This window comes from Lissotriton vulgaris, chromosome 1_1 (assembly GCF_964263255.1).
Source record: "Lissotriton vulgaris chromosome 1_1, aLisVul1.2, whole genome shotgun sequence".
NCBI classification, from domain to species: Eukaryota; Metazoa; Chordata; class Amphibia; order Caudata; family Salamandridae; genus Lissotriton; species Lissotriton vulgaris.
Window position 1 is genome coordinate 1,855,749,696 of NC_141685.1, and position 18,060 is coordinate 1,855,767,755.

The 18,060-nt window shown below is 42.6% G+C and overlaps 1 protein-coding gene across 5 annotated transcripts in view; it reads left to right on the top strand.

Moving 5' to 3' along the window:
• The window catches only part of FOXP2 (forkhead box P2), a 269,974-nt gene that overhangs the window by 116,976 nt on the left and 134,938 nt on the right, over positions 1-18,060 (top strand). For 4 of the 5 annotated variants that reach the window (XM_086919355.1, XM_086919351.1, XM_086919356.1 and 1 more), the window contains exons 4-6: positions 5,447-5,584; positions 6,645-6,830; positions 14,350-14,506. In XM_086919355.1, coding sequence (XP_086775481.1) covers positions 5,447-5,584; positions 6,645-6,830; positions 14,350-14,506 — 481 coding nt within the window. The remainder of the gene's footprint in view (positions 1-5,446; positions 5,585-6,644; positions 6,831-14,349; positions 14,507-18,060) is intronic. The other variant, XM_086919359.1, reaches the window with a different exon arrangement.

Below are 18,060 nucleotides of genomic sequence, written 5' to 3' on the forward strand. Positions count from 1 at the left end.
TTTCTCAACATCTGTTCTTTACAGTGCTTAGAAATTAGAGTAGTGTGGTATGAAGCGCTATTTTAAAACAGCTCATTCTTATATTTTTATTAGGGGTTAGCGTAAGGTGAAGCTGGAGCTGCTAAAGCAGCACATTGAAACATGATCATTAAAGTGCTTAAGGCATTGATAAATGCGCACGGTTGTATATGTCACACTTTATCCTGGAGACAGCGCTCTGGTTTATTAAGGAGTACAGTTTGAAGGAGTGTGGCTGAGCCTCAGTCCCTTTGACTAAATCACCTGTGAAAGACGTGTTGCAGCTGGCAAGTTCATCTCTGAGAGGGCTGTTGGATGAGTTGCGCTCGCTTGCTGTTGTTTACCTTAATGCACTGCATGTTGAGCAGTATCTAAGTTGGCAGAGCTGGAGACATCATTGATCTGTCCTTATTAGCTGGGGTATTGGCACAGAGTAATTGCTGCAGGGCCCGCGGCAGATCTAGCTGGCTTCTCCCGCCTCTCGCTGCCTGCTTCCATGGAGGCTCACCTCTGTCACGTAGAGAGCCTCATCAGTGGCTCCAAGAGCACAGAGAGCTCTTAATGATCTGAAATTCTTCTGAGAAGTTGGTGATGTTTTCTCATCAGGATCCAATTTAGGGTGCTTTGTTCCATTCTTGAACTTTGCAGCCATAGAAAAGCACGTCTGTTTGTAGGCTTCTCTGTGGTGAGCCGGAAACCAGAGTGCGAGACACTCCTCCGCGAGATCTTTCAAGAGGCTAACACCTTTTCAAGGAACACTTAGGAGCCGGTGGCTACTGTGTATCTCACATGCGTGTGTCTCAGTCCAGAAAAGTCATTAGAGTATTTTCTCAAAAAATTAAATGAACCTCATATGTTCCTATTACATATTGTTTTGTAGGTAATTTTTGCATAGCTTGGTGGTAGCACTGCCTTTGAAAGCCAGTGTAGCCTTCAGGTATCAAGGGGAGACCTTAGCTTCCTCCTCATATATAAATTGCTGTTAGGGGAGTGGTAATTTTGATATTCAGTGACAAGGTTTCGCACACAGTTGAAAAGACAGCGGGAGCGTGTTGGATATGGTAGGCTGTAAAAGCGGATTTTGTGATGTTCACTTTTTGCGCAGATGTTTATGGTGAGACGCTTTCATAAATGCTTATTACTGTTAGCCCTTCCAAGTGTAATTTCCAGGAGTTGAGAAAAAAAAATCTGCATTTCAACCACCATTTCTCTCTATTCACCGCACTTGTCAATCAGCTGGTTGCTGTATCTACAGGAATGGAGGTGTTATACTCTGGCAATTATCATGTCATATACTTGAAAATGTAAATGAATGTGTGTGTAAAATTACATTTATGGGTTGTCAGTGAAGAATAAGAACCAGGAGAGCAATTACTTATCTACTTTCATCTTTTGAGATCTGATGCATCAAGCAGAAAGCCAGGCAGCTAAATGCTGGAATTAGCATTGTGCGGGTCCTGGGATGAATGGGCCAGTGTCTCGGGCTGCTTCTCGGCCTCTTTGTTTTGGAGACTAGTGAAATTAAGATGATTATCATCCATCAATCTAGGAGAAAGCCTAGGAAAGCATGAAAGGCCCTTCCTTCTCGTATTTATTTTTGCTGTCGTTGCGAGTTGTCTTTTATTAGGACAGCTCCCCTTTTTGTTGAAATGAATATTATTTTGGTTAAATTTATTATTAGCCCTATCAGAAAGCCACATTGTTGTGTTTTCTTTGTCTGCAGTTTATGTATTGCTTTGCCATTAAATGTGCTTGCCCATACTTCATAAATTGGATGCATTTTCAGTAGAGTTATGACGCGTTGGAACAGTTGTGGGCATTCTTGGTTCTAACTTTTGTAATTTTATACTTTGGTTTTAATGTAATGGTTTTAAGTAACCACACAATAAAGTTATTCATTCATTCATTCATTCATTCATTCTTGGTTCTTTCAGTGCGGATCAGTGCAAACTGATGACTTTCATGAGTCGAACCGACATTGCATTTAGAAATTAATTATTTACTGAAACTGACTCTACCATGAAGAGCCGCGGGTGGTCATTTGAAAATGCTTGATTTTTTCCGTATTTGGTAAAACTCGAGCGTGTTGAAGGTGTCACCCAATGTGTTCTGTTAGAAGGCAGAGTTGTGCTCTTTATTGTGTTAAAGGCAGTTCTCACACTTATTACATGGGCTGTGTTGACACATTAGAGCGAGGTGCCCCTTACCTCCGGTTGTGTTGGGAGGAGGAGGAACAATGGGCGCATTTGTTTGAATGTGAATGTGCTCGAGATGGGAAACTGACCTTCAGCTGTGATTTCAGTTCATCAGGATTAGTCAAGCTGGGCGATCAAGAGCTCTAATGCATAATGATTTATCAAATGAAAAATGTGTAGTGACCATGCAAATGTTTCTGCTAATCTAAGAGAGGAACTTTAGCTTTCACAAGAAGGAAAGGCAAGGGCATGTCAAGGCCCAAAGCAGAGACGCTTGTACAATAACTCGAGCGGCTTGTTTAGCTCTAGTGAGATATGAAGTTCATTCTTGGCCCCTTCTCAAATGGGATGGTGCCTTGTGTGTCACTTGTAATCTCTTCGACAACAGGGGCACGAGCAGTTTGTTTGTGCCCGCTGTAAAGAGAGACTGTTTTAATCTGGCTGAAAATGTTTGCAAGTGACCGAAGAACTATCTGGAAGGAGAGCGTGTTCCAGTGAAAGGAATCCTGCGTCCTATACTTTCAGGAAGATGCAGTGACATTTTCTGAAACTAACAAAATGGATATTAGAAACGCTACAATGTGGTATGCCACAGGGGTCACGCTCCTCGTGTTATATATATTCTTTTCAGGATTCCCTAGCCCACTTGCCTCGGAATGCTTCTGCTCAGCTGTTGCTTTCAGATACAAATGAAGCCATGTTTAGTTCTGCAGCCATTAGAAGGGGAGGAGATGTGAGAAGGCCGAGACATGAGGGTCATTGTGCATCACACCAAGTTGTATTGTGTATCACACTCAGCTTTATTGTGCATCTCAACCTGCTGTCTACATTTCACACAGGGCTGGATTAATATTCACGCCATTCTTGTCCGTGAGGACGTCATGCCAAAAGAGAACAGCCCCCCTGGCCTGAAAGCTCTACTTATCCCTTTTGATTGTAATTGTAACTTTCTATTAGTACTTATCTTGACGAAGTGTATACATACTCTGGTAAAGGTGCGTGCATCATTTGTCCCGACTGCTGTCACTGGAAGGTGCAATACTGCTGCACTCTTTGGATACCACATTTCATGCCACTGACTTTTTCCAATGAACACATCACTCTGGTTGAAGTTGTGACTGGATGTCTCTTATCTGGCTGAAAAGGCGGAGGCCGAGCAGTCAGGCCTGTAACCAGATGCGTTCCTGTAACCACGCAGCACTTCAGCATGGCCAGGCAAACGCCTACTAGTAGGTTTGTAACGCATGGTTTGCCAACCTACATTGCTGGAAAGATTTTAACTGTGATAAATGAACCGGTTACTTGCCTCCTATGTGTGTATTGCGGTGATGCACGGAGCGAGTGACATGTTTCTGGTAAGGTGACTGAAGAAGCAGGGTCATCTTGGAGGGCCAATGAGATTGTTACCACCAGAAGGATGGCTGTACAAATGCCTGCACGGGCTCTGGCCACCTCACAGATGTGGAAAGGTGTGTCTTGGTGGTCCCTTTCGTGGGAATCATGGTTCTCACTACCCTGCAGGACTGCACAGGCTGGATTTCAGTAGTGTGAAGTGCAGTGGCACACATTGCGCAACAGCAAAAAAAACGCAATAGAGCGACCTACAAGGGTCAACGGGAAAGAGTGTGTGTGTGCCTCTGTTAGTGTGTGTGCGCACGTGTATGTGTACATATTTGCTTACAATGTTTATATTTGACTTTCTATGTATATGCAGATATCAATATCTATATGTTTGTGAGTACATAGGTATTTACACACATACGTGCAAAACCAGATTTAATATTTCAAGCAAATAAAGCTGGGGGGCAAATAAATGTGCGTGTCAATGTGCAGTGCATTTTTTCTGTGCCTCCCCTCGCACATGCAACTGCTGCGGTGGAGGGGGCCCAGAGGGACCAGGACAAACAGAGCTGGGGTCGGGTTCCCATCTGACCCCCCCTCTGGAGAGGCCGGTGCCACTGCCATGCTTTTGCTTGCAGATGCAGCGATTGGCTGATTCTGCCCCTGTGTTATTTCAGTATGTGTAGGGAGGTGTAGCCGTAAAGCATGGTAGAAAGGCGCAGGAATAAATCAAAAGCCCCCTAACATGGTTTACACATACGCTCGATTCAGATAAAATAAGCCATTCATGAATCCTGCTCGGTGTGATCTGAAATCTAAGAGCGGTGTACATTTCTTCTGAATGCGAGTTTGGGATTCCTCCCAACATTCTGGCAAACAGTGACTAAAGCGCGCGAATATTCAATCCTATCAAACGCCACTTCAGTGCATTTATTGATAACTGTAGCCGCGATGCTGTGAACATGCTGCAAAGCAGTATTTATAGCAATGATTGCTTTTATTTACCCAGAGAATGAAGTGGGTTCCTCCTCTCTCCCTGAAAAGAAAGTGATTGCTTTTTCAAAGGTTGCAAACTTGGCAGGCTGACAAGCTATTTGATTATGTGCTGCTTAGTACAAGCAATGCCTTCAAACAGTGCATCTGCTCGAGCCGCCGAGCACATACCTCGGGCACTCCAAGCAGCCTCCCCTCCCGCTCTCGTCGTGCTGGGAGAGCGCAGGCAGCGCACGGAGAGGAAGGGAAACGCCATCTAAGGCGCTGAAAGGGGAAGCGGTCTTCTACAGTTCCAGGGGCAAACTTTAGTAACTTGCGGCCATGTGAAGATCCGCAGGACTGTGCTGGGAACAGCTGGAGGCTGTGGAAAGTAGCCCAGGCGGCCTCGACTACAGCGCCACAGGATCGCATGGTGCATCCCACCGCTCTTTGCTCGAGTCTGTATTTGTGGAGGACGGATGAGCACTTTCTTACCAAAACAGATAGATATTGCAATCTGTGTAGGTCTCGTTTGCTGCAGAAGTGAGCAGTTTTCCTAAGACTTCCCTTTTGAGTGTCTCCTTTCCCCATAGCGTTTGACGCGTTTCTGCTTCTCCTTGGTGGCTCGGCTCTGTTGATGTTGAAGGGCTGTAAAACGCTGCTGCGTGCTCGTGTTACTTGCAAGGGGCTTCGGCGATGGTTGCTGCGCTTGCACTCACTCCTGGGAGGTGCGTTATAGAGCCCGAGCCTTGTAGCCTCTGCTGCCTCTGAGGAGAAAGTCCCGCACTCAGTGGCAGGGCGCCGCCCGACGGCCGCTGCAGGCTGCACGTGTGGGGCTGCTCCTGGAAAGTTTCATCTCGGTGTTTTCTTCTCCTGGAGACGCAGATGAGCCTGAAGACCTGTCTCTCTTTCCCGTGCAGGTTCCTGTGTCGGTGGCCATGATGACTCCGCAGGTGATCACCCCTCAGCAAATGCAGCAGATTCTTCAGCAGCAGGTGTTGTCTCCCCAGCAGCTCCAAGCACTTCTCCAGCAGCAACAAGCAGTGATGCTGCAGCAGGTAAGGTGCTCTGCCGGCTCCGCTCTAAGGTGGAAGCCAGTTTAGTGGTATGATGGTCGTTTCATTCACCTGCTCTTTGCAAAGGTAAATGGCACATATCACCTTTGATGTAATAATGAGACTTTATACCCAGATTTATTATGGACACACTTTGTTGTTGGGAAGGGGAACTACATATGTAATAACTCCTTTGGTGCAACAGCAAGCAAGCCGCAATCACTTGACCCGTTAGCCATGTCCTTTGAAACTTGCTGTTCAACATAGTTCAGCTGGCAAGTGTAAAAAAACTCACAGCCGCAGATTATTCCCAGCTTTGCACAGGACAGAAGGGGACCATGTGTTTTACTTCTAATAAGACAATTGTATGTTATGGTTTTACTTCAAAATGAACGTGGTCAACAGATACTTAAAAGGGAAAGATACATTCATCCTGTAAAATAAGGCAACAAATGGATTATGAGCCATTTCCTTTGTAATAGATAGGAAAAGCAGTGTTGCTTCGCAGTGCATCATAATAGGGTAGCACAAGCAATTATTTAAATGGAAATGTATATTCAGCTGTAATGCATCAGATGGTGTATTAATTGTTAAAGTGATTTCTATGGCTGCTTTCAAAACTGTGCTGGTGTGTTGTGTGATTTACTGATTGATCACACCTGGCCTCACACAAGGGGGGGTCGATATATTAAATAACATGCTATTGAGTATTAGACAGTTGTATAATTGTTCACTCAGTATTCCTATTTTCATATGGATGATAGAGTGTGCCCAATGTCTGTGTTTTGTATTTTAGAAATGATTTACATTTTAGAGTTGGGAACTGCTTTGTTTTTGCACTCAGTGCACCTTTGTAAACCCCTGTCTGTTTACGCATAGGTTTTCTGCGGTGGAAATAGGATGCATTCAATTTCATGTGACCTACTGCCTCTTTTAAGTTGATGTTTGAATTTCTACTTTAATTAACTTAATGGCGAGTTTAACATATAAAAGCTTAGAAGAATGCAGGTGATTGGTAATGCTTGAAACTTTGCCTTTGTTAAAGTCAAAATCGTTTATTCAGCAACAACTCCAAGAGTTTTACAAGAAACAGCAGGAACAGTTACATCTTCAGCTTTTGCAGCAACAGCAACAGCAGCAACAGCAGCAACAGCAGCAACAGCAGCAGCAACAACATCAACAGCAGCAACAGCAGCAACAACAGCAGCAACAGCAGCAACAGCAACACCCAGGAAAGCAAGCAAAAGAGGTACGTTTGAAATAATGTTAGATTAGCTGACAGGCGAGTCAGATGGCATTGCGGCATGAAGTGTTTCGTTTGTAAATAAATAACTGCAATGGGCCTCATCGAAAGGCCACTGCAGCTTGCACCACCCATTGCCCCTACCAGTGACAGTACCAAAACAACGACTAAACATCCTACATCTACAAGTGTGACACTTATGACGATTCCAGGCCCCCAAATTTATAGAAATGGCTTAGGTGGTGGGTATTGTTAATTCTACACGTATATTAACCCCTTCCCTGTGGGGCAAATTCTTCCACAAATCGGGGGGCGGGGGGGTGTACGTGGCGCCGCGGTGCTCGTGACTCATGACGGCCTGGTCTCATCACGACCCCACCCACTGATTAATTCTCCCACACAGGCGGGAAGTTAACCGCACGTGGGCGGAGCGGTGCCGTTATGACGAGACCAGGCCGTCATGAGCACAGCTCAACTGTGACTCATGACGGCCTAGTCTTGTCAAGAGCACACAAGGGCTTAAATCAATAAACTGTTGTTGTGCTAAACTCTAAATCAGACAAAAAGTACCACTACCTGGCAGACTTCCATAAGTGCTAATGTTGACAATTAAGTGCTGGTACCCAGCACCTGAAACCACAGTCTCAAATTAAGCACTGGTAACCAGACATACTGATATTATGGCTCGTGCTGTCAATAATGCTTTCATAACTAGTATGATACATGTTGCCACCATATAGAAGCAGTGACAGGGCAACTCTCATAAGCTTATTTCAGTAAAATAGAGAGATGGAGCCTGAAAGTTATTATGCGATGTTAGTGTTATTTACTGTTCATTAGTTGATCATAGCGTACAAAGATCGTCCTGTGTGGTGTACAAAATACTGATTAGTTGGTATTCAGATAACATCTAATGTGGCGTGGGGACCCTTTCTCCTCAGTGGCACCTCTCAGAGATCATGCAAATGTACCCTATTGTTGGAAAACTGGTAGAGCATAGATTTCAAAGTCGCAGCCCCTGATTAATGAACTGCTACAGTAGATTTGGACTGGCGTGAAGAAAGTTAGAATCTGATGTGCTCATAAATCAATCTGACAAGCCGGCGTCTGCAGCCTAGCATCCACTTGTCAGAAAACTGCATGAAATACAAACATTATACAAACAAATCATGTTGAAGGAGTTAAATTGTTCAGCAGGTATTCTGCACAGGGTCTGCAAGTTGTCCATTATGCAAACGTACAGGAAAAGCTTTGCACCCCCGGGGCTTTGTTTCTGGTTGGATTTGTGAATAGACGTTCAGACAGCCATCAGCTACAGAATGGAAATGACTCCCTTATTTCTCTCGAGGCTTTGGGCAATCCACATGACTTGCTCCATTATGCAGTCTGTTTTCCAGTGAGCGCATCAGAAGTTTCGCTTTTCCCCAAACTAAAAACGAAAGGTCTTCCACAGCAGCTTGTCTTTCTTTGAAGTGTGACTGCCTCACCATATCCTCCAGAGCTCAGAGAACTCTGATTTGTCTTGTAATGCCTGACAAAATTTGAAGTTATACTTTTGCGTATGATAGGGTAATGCTGTGCCTTGAATGCAAAGCTAGCTTTTATGTATTCCACCATGCAGAGAGAAAGACAGCTAACATGCCAGTGACATGGAGGCTCAAGTCGAGTTTGTTAGTAGATCTCCAGGGACCACATATCTGGGTGGGATTTAACCTAGTCAGCTGAAATTATCAAACCAACCTTTGAAGCAGAAATTGCTGCAAATAAACAGTTACACGTTTAGTTTATGTAAATGTAAATGTGTTGTATTTGTATAGCGCGAACAGTAACCCGGAGGCATCCCAGCGCTTGTACTCCTACCACAAGGGAACCCCTCCTGGCTTTTCCTTGTGAGGTGTCCACTCCTGGGCATTCCATGGTGAAACCAGGCATCCCTTGTGCATCGGGGGCCGTTGTGGAGACTAAGCAAGCTATTGCCCAGAGTTGCAGCATGGGGCCCATGCTTAAATTCGGCACTGAGGCGAGAATATCCGGTCAGAGGAATTTAAGCCCGATCCCGCCGAGGCAGGAATCGAACCCTGGTCCCTGGCCAGCGTTTTGCATCAAGGTCTGCCGCTCTAACCATTGAGCCACACTTCTCCACTTTATCTATGTACCATCTCTAATAGATGACAATGGTTTTCCTTTCAAAGCAGGTTTTACTCATTTAAGCCTGAGTTCATAACACAAGTGTATGAGGTCGATGCCTATTGAACTACTCAGATCAGCAAATTGAAAGTGAGGTGTGTTCATGTCTGTGCACTTTGAAAACATTACCCAGGTACCCAATCCTGAAAGAAGGCCTTCACATTGAAAGGTCCGTAACTGCGAAATATTGAAATGCACTGTTTATGCTCTAATGAACATGCATGGCCCACGTGCATGACCCATTCCTATATGTTAATTGGTTTTGCCATCTACAGTTGAGCAAAGATGGAGACCTGCTGGTGGCAACAGGATTCAGCTCCTGGTAACGTCATAGGATGAGTCCTGAGGAGGTGACCCTAAAAGTTCTATATTCAGGGTTTCACTGTCTATTGCTTATTTATTTCTACCATTATCAAAAGGTAAAACATTAATGAAAAAAAGTATTCTGCAGCAGTTCGACATATCATGAGTGATATTGTGCTTTGGTGCATCAGTTCACACAGAGTTCATTTTTGACTAGGAGTTTCGTGAACATATGGTGTTCATTTGCCCTATAATTACAATCTTAATGATCCCTTTTGTCGAATTTCAAACAATTGTCATATCACAATAAACTCTAATCACTTTGCTAGACTTGACATCACATTCATGCAGTTGATCGCTACCTTACAACACTTTCCTTACTCAGTGTTACAGACATCCTCATTAGAAAGATCTGTGTCTAACTTTGAACTCAATTTTGCACAATATCTCAGTGCTCAGTCACATCCAGTTAAACTATATTATCTCTGCAGGTCCCTCAGGGTATACTAAGTGGCCCTTTATTTTTTCATGCTTTACAATTCCCTGATATCAAGTGGAACCTACACAGTTTGGTAATCTTTCATATCAACATGTGTACTAACAACGATCGAGGAAAATATATACTGACACTGGTTTCTATGATAATTATTACAATATTTGCAAAAAAGTTCTAAATGCAGATAATAGTTTAGTGAAAAGCGTAAGTGCAGGCGAGTCAGTGTTCAAGTGTGACAACGATATATCAAAATATACACATAAGAAGCAAAATGTAAAAGTTCACTGCTTATGAAAACAGTTGTGTATATTCCATTACAGCATGTGAAATAGTTATTTCTCAGAACAACCTAGTGAAACTATTTGGCGACGTTTCGACCACTGTAGAATCTCGGGGTCTCCTCAGGACAATAGTCTTCTGACTTATTACCAAGAGTGTCTATCCACTGATCAATGAATCGATCAACTGGGGACTTGTCTAGATATTCTGTTTGATATTTCAGTGGAAAACTATTTTCAAGGTGTAGTGCCAATGTCACCACCACTACCATTGGGCATGTCTCAGTGTGCCTGTGTGCTTCATTCTTTTTTAAGAATTAGGCTAATCGAGACAGGTTGTTCATCTATATCGATAGTTTAAAAATTGTAGATGCGATGAGTCATGACTCCATCTCTGTGCCGGGTTGATGCCCCGAATTGGTGTAAAGAGGGTGGCCTATAGTAGTCTGAAAAGAGTCCCACAGTTGACACTGTTTTGCATGTAAATTACATGGTTCCTGGTCCACGTGGGCATAGAAGGCGTTGTACTTGTGAGAATACATACTTACACTTCCCTGGGCAATATAATGCCTTACTTCCGGTTCTCATGTCTGTATGCTGATAGCACGTATCTCTTCTTTTCTGTTAGTTGCCCCTCTTAGTCTGTCATTTCTGTGCAGCATCCCACTCACCAGCCATCTCATATTCGCTCAACAAACCAACACCATTGTCACAGCTAATATATATTTTGATCACTTGTGAGATTTGGAAGTTGCACTTAATTTACTGGTAGTCCTGCAACACATAAACGACTAAACATCAGCAAGATTTAACTTTCTGGAGTACTTATGCTTTGAGTCCTCTTCTTCAGCTAGAACCAAGAGTTCTAGCTGGCCATTTTATGTGAGACGTTTCTTGGGAGATCGTGGAATGCTGCGAATAAGTGATGGTGAGGAGCATGGCTTATCCTATGCACTAGCCAATGATTGGGGAATTTTCCATACCAATCCTACCTACCTTCTCACCTTATGCACCCATCTGTTTGCAGAACTTCTGCTTCACTTTACTGTAAAAATTCCCAGGCACCTACATCTAAGATAGCTGATATTTCTTTTTACTGGGAAAACTCCAGGCGGTCCCTATCCACTTTTCTATTTTGATTAGCTCTACTTCACTCTGTCAGAGTCACTACTTGTTCTCCTTCTTGCTGGGCTTAGAGTTAAATGGTCTAGGAAGGCTTTGTGAAAGAATGGGAGCAGCTCCTCAGAGGCAGAGTCATCAACTCCAGTCAGGAATTGGTATTGACCCTTGGAGTGTGATGAGTGCCAGAACTAAGTTTAAGCTAGTTTTTGCTCGCAGCTTACAGTACATTGTTATACATTTGTTTTTGCCTACATACTTTGGTAATATTTCATATCAACATGAGTACTGACAACGATCAATGAAAATATAGACTGACACAGGTTTCTGTGATAATTATTGTATTATTTGCAAAAAAGTTCTAAATGCAGATAATAGTATAGTAAATAATGTAAGTGCAGGTGTCGCATTGCTCAAGTGTGACAATGATATATATAAATAGACCCATAAGAAGCAAAATGTAAAAGTTCACTGCTTCTGTATTTACTAGGGAAAACACATGTATATTCCATTACAGCATGTGAAGCAGTTATTTCTCAAAACAACCTAGTGAAACCATGTGTTGACGTTTCGACCCTTGTAGAATCCCGGGGTCTCCTCAGGACAATAGTCTTCTGACTTATTAACAAGAGTGTCTATCCGCTGATCAAGGAATCGATCTACTGGGACTCACCTAGATGTTCTGTTTGATAGTGGGAAACAATTTTCAAGGTTTAGTGCCAATGTCACCACCACTACCACTTCTGCTTCACTTTACTGTAAAAATTCCCAGAAACCTACATCTAAGATAGCTGATATTTCTTTTTACTGGGAAAACTCCAGACAGTCCCTAGCCACTTTCCTATTTTGATGAGCTCTCGTTCCCTCTGTCAGAGTCACTACTTGTTCTCCTTCTTGCTGGGCTTAGAGCCAAAGGGTCTAGGAATGCTTTATGAAAGAATGGGAGCAGCTCCTCAGAGGCAGAGTCATCAACTCTAGTCAGGAATTCGTATTGTCCCTTGGAGTGTGATGAGTGGCAGAACTAAGTTTAAGCCAGTTTTGGCGCGCAGCTCACAGTACATTGTTATAAAGTCATTTTTATCATAAAGTTATCAAAAATCTGATTTCACCTTGAAATCAGATTTTGAAAATTAATTTTTAATTCTTTTTCTAGCATTTTTCCAAGTGGAAATTTGAAATACGTATTTGAATTACCTGTAGGTCTATGGAAAATCAAGCCTTGCATACATTGTGAAAATAGCTTTTATGCTTCAGTTTCTATGTGTGCACCTATTTCAAATATGTAGTAGGATTTTCTTTGTATATTAGGCACGATTCCCTTTGGGTTTTCAAGGCAGAATTTAGGGGTGACTTATTAATATATAAAAATAGGTTATCCTATATGGCAGGCACTTTTTCTTGCCATGTGTTACTGCAGTTCTTTTAAACTGCAGCCCAGTCATATCTGTCGGCAGCATAAATATATACTCCATCCTACTTACAGCTCAGAACGTCCATGTCTTTGGTGAATTTACTTTGCCATTAACCATTGCTTATTTTATGAATACCATTTTAAGTCCATAACACACACTGTATCAATTAAATATATGTGTAACAGCGCACAGAATCTTAATATCCACACAATATTGGAGATGGAAGAAAGACAAAAACTGAGGTGTGTACAGTCGCCAACCACCGGAACCAAGTGGTTTGGCTCTATGTCAAAAAGATGTAAACCTACAAACATTAGCCTCCTAACACTACTTAACTGAAACTCTTTAACAGAGAGAGTAAGATCTGTCCACAGTCTCTGTACATTCAAAAGAACTTTGAATGCTCACATTCTATGTCTGTGTTCATACTCTATTAGGCATAAATTGATGTCGCTCTAGAATCATCATAATTTAATGCCATTCTTTAATGTGGTGCCTAGAGTTATGCATCCTAGTGTGGCCTAGTTATCTGACCTACAACCAGTGCAACCATACGACATTGAGACGCATATTTACAAACACTTTGCATTGGGTTTGAGTTCCTTTTTTAACGCAAGCCCAATGCAAAGATTGATGGTGGTATTTACAACTCAACATAAATCCCAAATTGCTTTGGATTATAACCTTAAATAATGCAAAGCTGTGCAGTGCACAGTCTTGCATTACTTTGTGTCAAGTGGGTGTTCTCTGGTTAGCGCATGGGGTTCCCTTGCAACTACTCTCAGGTTTTGATGCAAATCCCGATTAAAAAAGAATTGTTAATAGAGATTTGTGCCAAAATCCTGCACCTCCTCGAGGCTGTGTAACAAAATGAAATGTTTTAATTTTTCCTAATTTTTCCCACTGTGCGTATGTGCAGAACATATACAAAGCGGGAAATGCCTGAATGCATAATTTTTGTATTGGAAGGAAACTGTTCCAGCATAAAACATACACATCTCACAACACAGGTTCCCTTCCACTATGGTGCAAGGTTGTCTTCATAAGAGAATGGCATCCAAAAGTACACCAGTGCAGGCAGGGGGCTCAACAACACCTCATGTTAATGAATATGGCACTGTTCTGCCTTTTCTGTACTTGCTGTGCTGTGTTGCATGACTTCTACATAAATATGGGCTAGATTGTATACAATATATATAAAATACATGAATACATGAAAGGGACTGTCAATGTGTTGTTCTCCATTTACAAAAGATCCCCTTCACCGCCTATGTACATAACCAGTCAATTACCTATTGTACTGTAATATTGATATATGCAATATTATCAGTAGAAATGCTTTTCAGCAATAAATACAAAAATGGAGAACACAGAATTATACTTTTTCTTTGAATGTGCGCACCACACTTATATAAACATACATGTTTTGTGTATCTGACTTCATATTAAATGGATCCTACTTTAAAAAAAAACATATTTTTTGATGAATTTTCCTTTTGAATGCTGAATTTAAAGCAAATGGTTTCCTTCCAAGATGTATTGAAAAAAGCGCATCCAGTGAAACGGGGCTCTCACAATGGGGATGTCCTGTCCTGTCGTTAATAGCAACGCACATTTACGGTTTATGAGCACCTTTTTATTTAAAAACTATGATGAAAGGCAGACAGTTCATATTTTCCATTTCCACTTGTCAGTGTAGACTTACTTCTGCTCTTGATTTATTCTCTTAGCAGCAGCAGTTGGCAGCCCAGCAGCTTGTCTTCCAACAGCAGCTTCTCCAGATGCAACAACTCCAGCAGCAGCAACATCTGCTGAACCTGCAGCGGCAGGGATTAATATCCATCCCATCCAGCCAGTCCTCGCTCCCTGTTCAGCCTCTTCCACAAGGTAAGAAACGAATTTACCTCATGCTCAACACTTTCCAGAGCTTGCAATTCCATTTGCTATTTACTCACCCTGTCCCCTCTTTTGTACAGTTAATCGCATCATTGAATACTCAGGTTACTATGAAATGTGCAGCCTTCACTAATGACAATATGTAAGAATATACAAATGAGCTACAGTGCTATAATATCTTACTATGAACAGTAAATGGCTCTCTTCTGCGTCCTTATTCAGCCCTGACGCTCGTCTCTTCTTGTCTCTTCCTCAAGGTCATACACGTCTCATGGCTGAGGCCCTCTGATTTTTTTTATAGTACTAAGCTTCAATTAATTTTAGCATGCAACACGCGCCTGTAGGTCATGTGATCGGAAGGAAACCTTAAAGTGGCAATAGCAGCAAAACTGTTTCTGACGATTTATATTTAAGGTTAGCAACATGCTACGTTCTATTTTCATTAGGATTCTTATTATTTTCCTAAAGTGAGGTAAACATCTTCAGTCTTCAGTCTTTAAATGCATCCAAACATCATGATATTCAACGAAACATACACCACCAGCCTCGTTAATTAGCAAATAAACCCGTCCTAAAAACAGCTTGTTTCAGGATTAGTTTTTTTATCGCAATGCAACAGATAAAAGACAAGAAAGATCTCCAGGCAACCTCAGATAAATGCGCACACCTTGGGAATAAAGGAGAACTTATAAAACGCTAGAAGTATATTTCTCCTGCAGAATTTCTTGAGCAGACATGTCTGGGTTAAACCTGGGCATAGTGGGCACAATGGGGCTATGCGGAGGTCCATGGGGTCTCAAACAAACTCCGTGGAAGTCCGTGGTGCTCCGCTAAGCCACCCGCCTCCACCCCCGACTATTACAAGTAAGTAAACATTAATTAAAAATACATTTAAAACCACTAACCTCTGTACTGCTGCGTCCCCGGGCTGCAGTCCTCATCTTCCTCGCCATATCGGAAATTCTGGTAAAAACTGTGCATGCGCGTGCGACCGCGCATGCACATTTCTCAAAAGAAATGCGCATGCATGGGCACGCGTGCATACGCAGTTTTCACCAGGATTACCGATACGGCGCCGAAGATAAGGACTGCATCCCGGAGACACCGCAGTGCAGAGGTAAGTGGCTTTAAATGTATTTTTTATTAATGTTTACTTAGTTGTAATAGTGGGGGTGGAGGCAGGGGCTGGCCAACTCTGCTCCGGTGCGGAGTTTGCAGAGATTTGCCTTCTCCGCATTCTCCATGGAACACAGAGAAGGTAAATATCTGCACACTCCGCAGGCGGAGGTCTCCGCCTGGGGTTAGTCTGGTTATTGTCCTCACTTGCAGCGAGGAAACATTACAACATTTCGATGGATGAGCTGTGGGTTTATTTCACTGTCTCCAAAATAGAAAGTCTTTTTTTCAGGGAGCAATCACATGTCACCACGCTTTTTAGGAACTAGCTGAGAAATAGTACGCAAAAGATATTCAGTTTTGGATTAATATAGTTATTAACACCTTGCGTGCGGCCCCGATTTTCCCCCGGTGCTTAACATTCCAATCGCGGGTGTGGTCATGACGGAACGGTTCCGTCATGAGCACAGCGCGACCGATGCTCATGATGGAACCGTTCCGTCATGAGCATCAATGCGGTTAAAATGCTTCGTATGTCACCTTAAAGCAGATACGTTCGCACTATAAACCAGTTCAGTGTTTTACCTGCTAAAATAACATGGCCCCTTTTTCTTAACTCTTATAACAAATTCAACACTGTATTATAGGTCTGGTAGATTATGTGATTACAAGAGTCAGAAAGGGCTGCATGTAATGTGTTGCAGTGGTCCAACCTAGAACATTTATGGGCCCAGTACAATATCACGTTCCTTTGTACTTGATGGAGAAAGAAGCTTCTTCATAAATTACAGTAGTCAGGACGCAATATGGCCCGGTATCATTGAGGCCTCTCCAATTGAGTTGTCCAACCTCCCACGACATATCCCCCCATCCCACCTTGGATAGGCGCGAATATTTCCACTCATCTTTTGGGTGAGACGTCGTGAGCCCCCGGTCGTATTTTATTATAAAACACAAATAATAGTTAAATTCATAGTTAAGCACACAACGTTTCCCTTGATTATATGCAGTAACCCTTCATATTTACAGCTTTATTTTATTTACACATGTTGATGACTAGCCTTAACAGAGAAGCTAATACATCTGATTTCCTTACCATATCTAGCCTTTTTCCTGAGCATCCACAAATTTGACTTTTGTGTGAGATCATAACAGGTCCCATTGTTATCTTCTGCTCCAGAACCTATGATACCTGTCAAGTGGACCTGGGGTGGATCCCTCCTTAGGGGATAACTCCTCCCCCTTGCGTCCCCCACTGGAGTACGCCTGTGCAGGAGGCCCAGCTGCCCGCCGGGATACCTACTTCGGGCACACCCTACACCCTACTGATTATCTGTCAGCTGCAAACCCCCTCCAAAATCTCTCCTGTTCTTGGCCAGTCACTCACTCACACTGAGTGACCTACAGAACGCAAGGGTAAATGCTACCATAAAGAGGTGGACCTAAAAGCTGTTACCTGCATATGGTCCCCTGGGATCCCAGAATTGCAGATAGCTTGCGCATATCATGGGGCACTTAGAGCCTGGCCTGGCTTCCTCTAGGCACTGCCAACTCGTAAAGGCTCCCTGCACTAAGAAAGATTTGGTCCCGTCCGTATGCCCCAGCATTTTTTCAAAAAAGTATATTGCGGCAGTCCCACCAAGCATATTGTGGCCTACTGACTGCCACAACACCTTCAGGGAACAGCAGTTCCCTGGCAGCTGCAATGGGGCTGCGGAGGCCCAACTGCTCAAATCGTAAGAGGACAGTCGGGAGATGGCCACCACAAGTCTGGCAGTCCATGGATCACCAGTATCGTAATCGGGTCCTAAGTCTTTATTTCACCTTTTAAATTAAAGCATGATATAAGCTTTACTTTTACTGTGGTTAATTAAGTAACAAAGTTTGTCAGTAAGTTCTAGTAATTTCCAGGTTCTATGGTGCTCATCAGCTCTTCCCCTATAACATGGACACAATGTAAGTTTCATAAGCCAATCTTTAATCATAGCTAATTTTGTTATTCATTTTAAAAAATGCATTAGTTGTATATCAAAATTTAATTGGTAGGGATAGTAAAATATAGAGTGAGATCAAAGTTTATTTTGGATTACAGGTTATTTTTTCCTTACTTTTGAACAATATAATGTTGATCTTTTGTTGACCTGATGTTAGACATTACTTACAGAAACCTTGTTGCTAACAATGCTGTTTCTACAACAATTGGGTGTATTATGTATTGCCGTCTTGTAGGCACAAGCGGAAAGAATCCTTTTATATATCCGAAACATTGCAATTATACATTTTTTAAGCTGAATTTTTGTTCTGATTTTCACACCACAGTACAAACTATGGACTTTACTCTCCTTAGGAATGGATCTGGACTTGCATAAGGGTTGAAAAGATCTTTAGAGCTTCCTAAAAGACATCTGCTACAATTCATTTTACCAGCA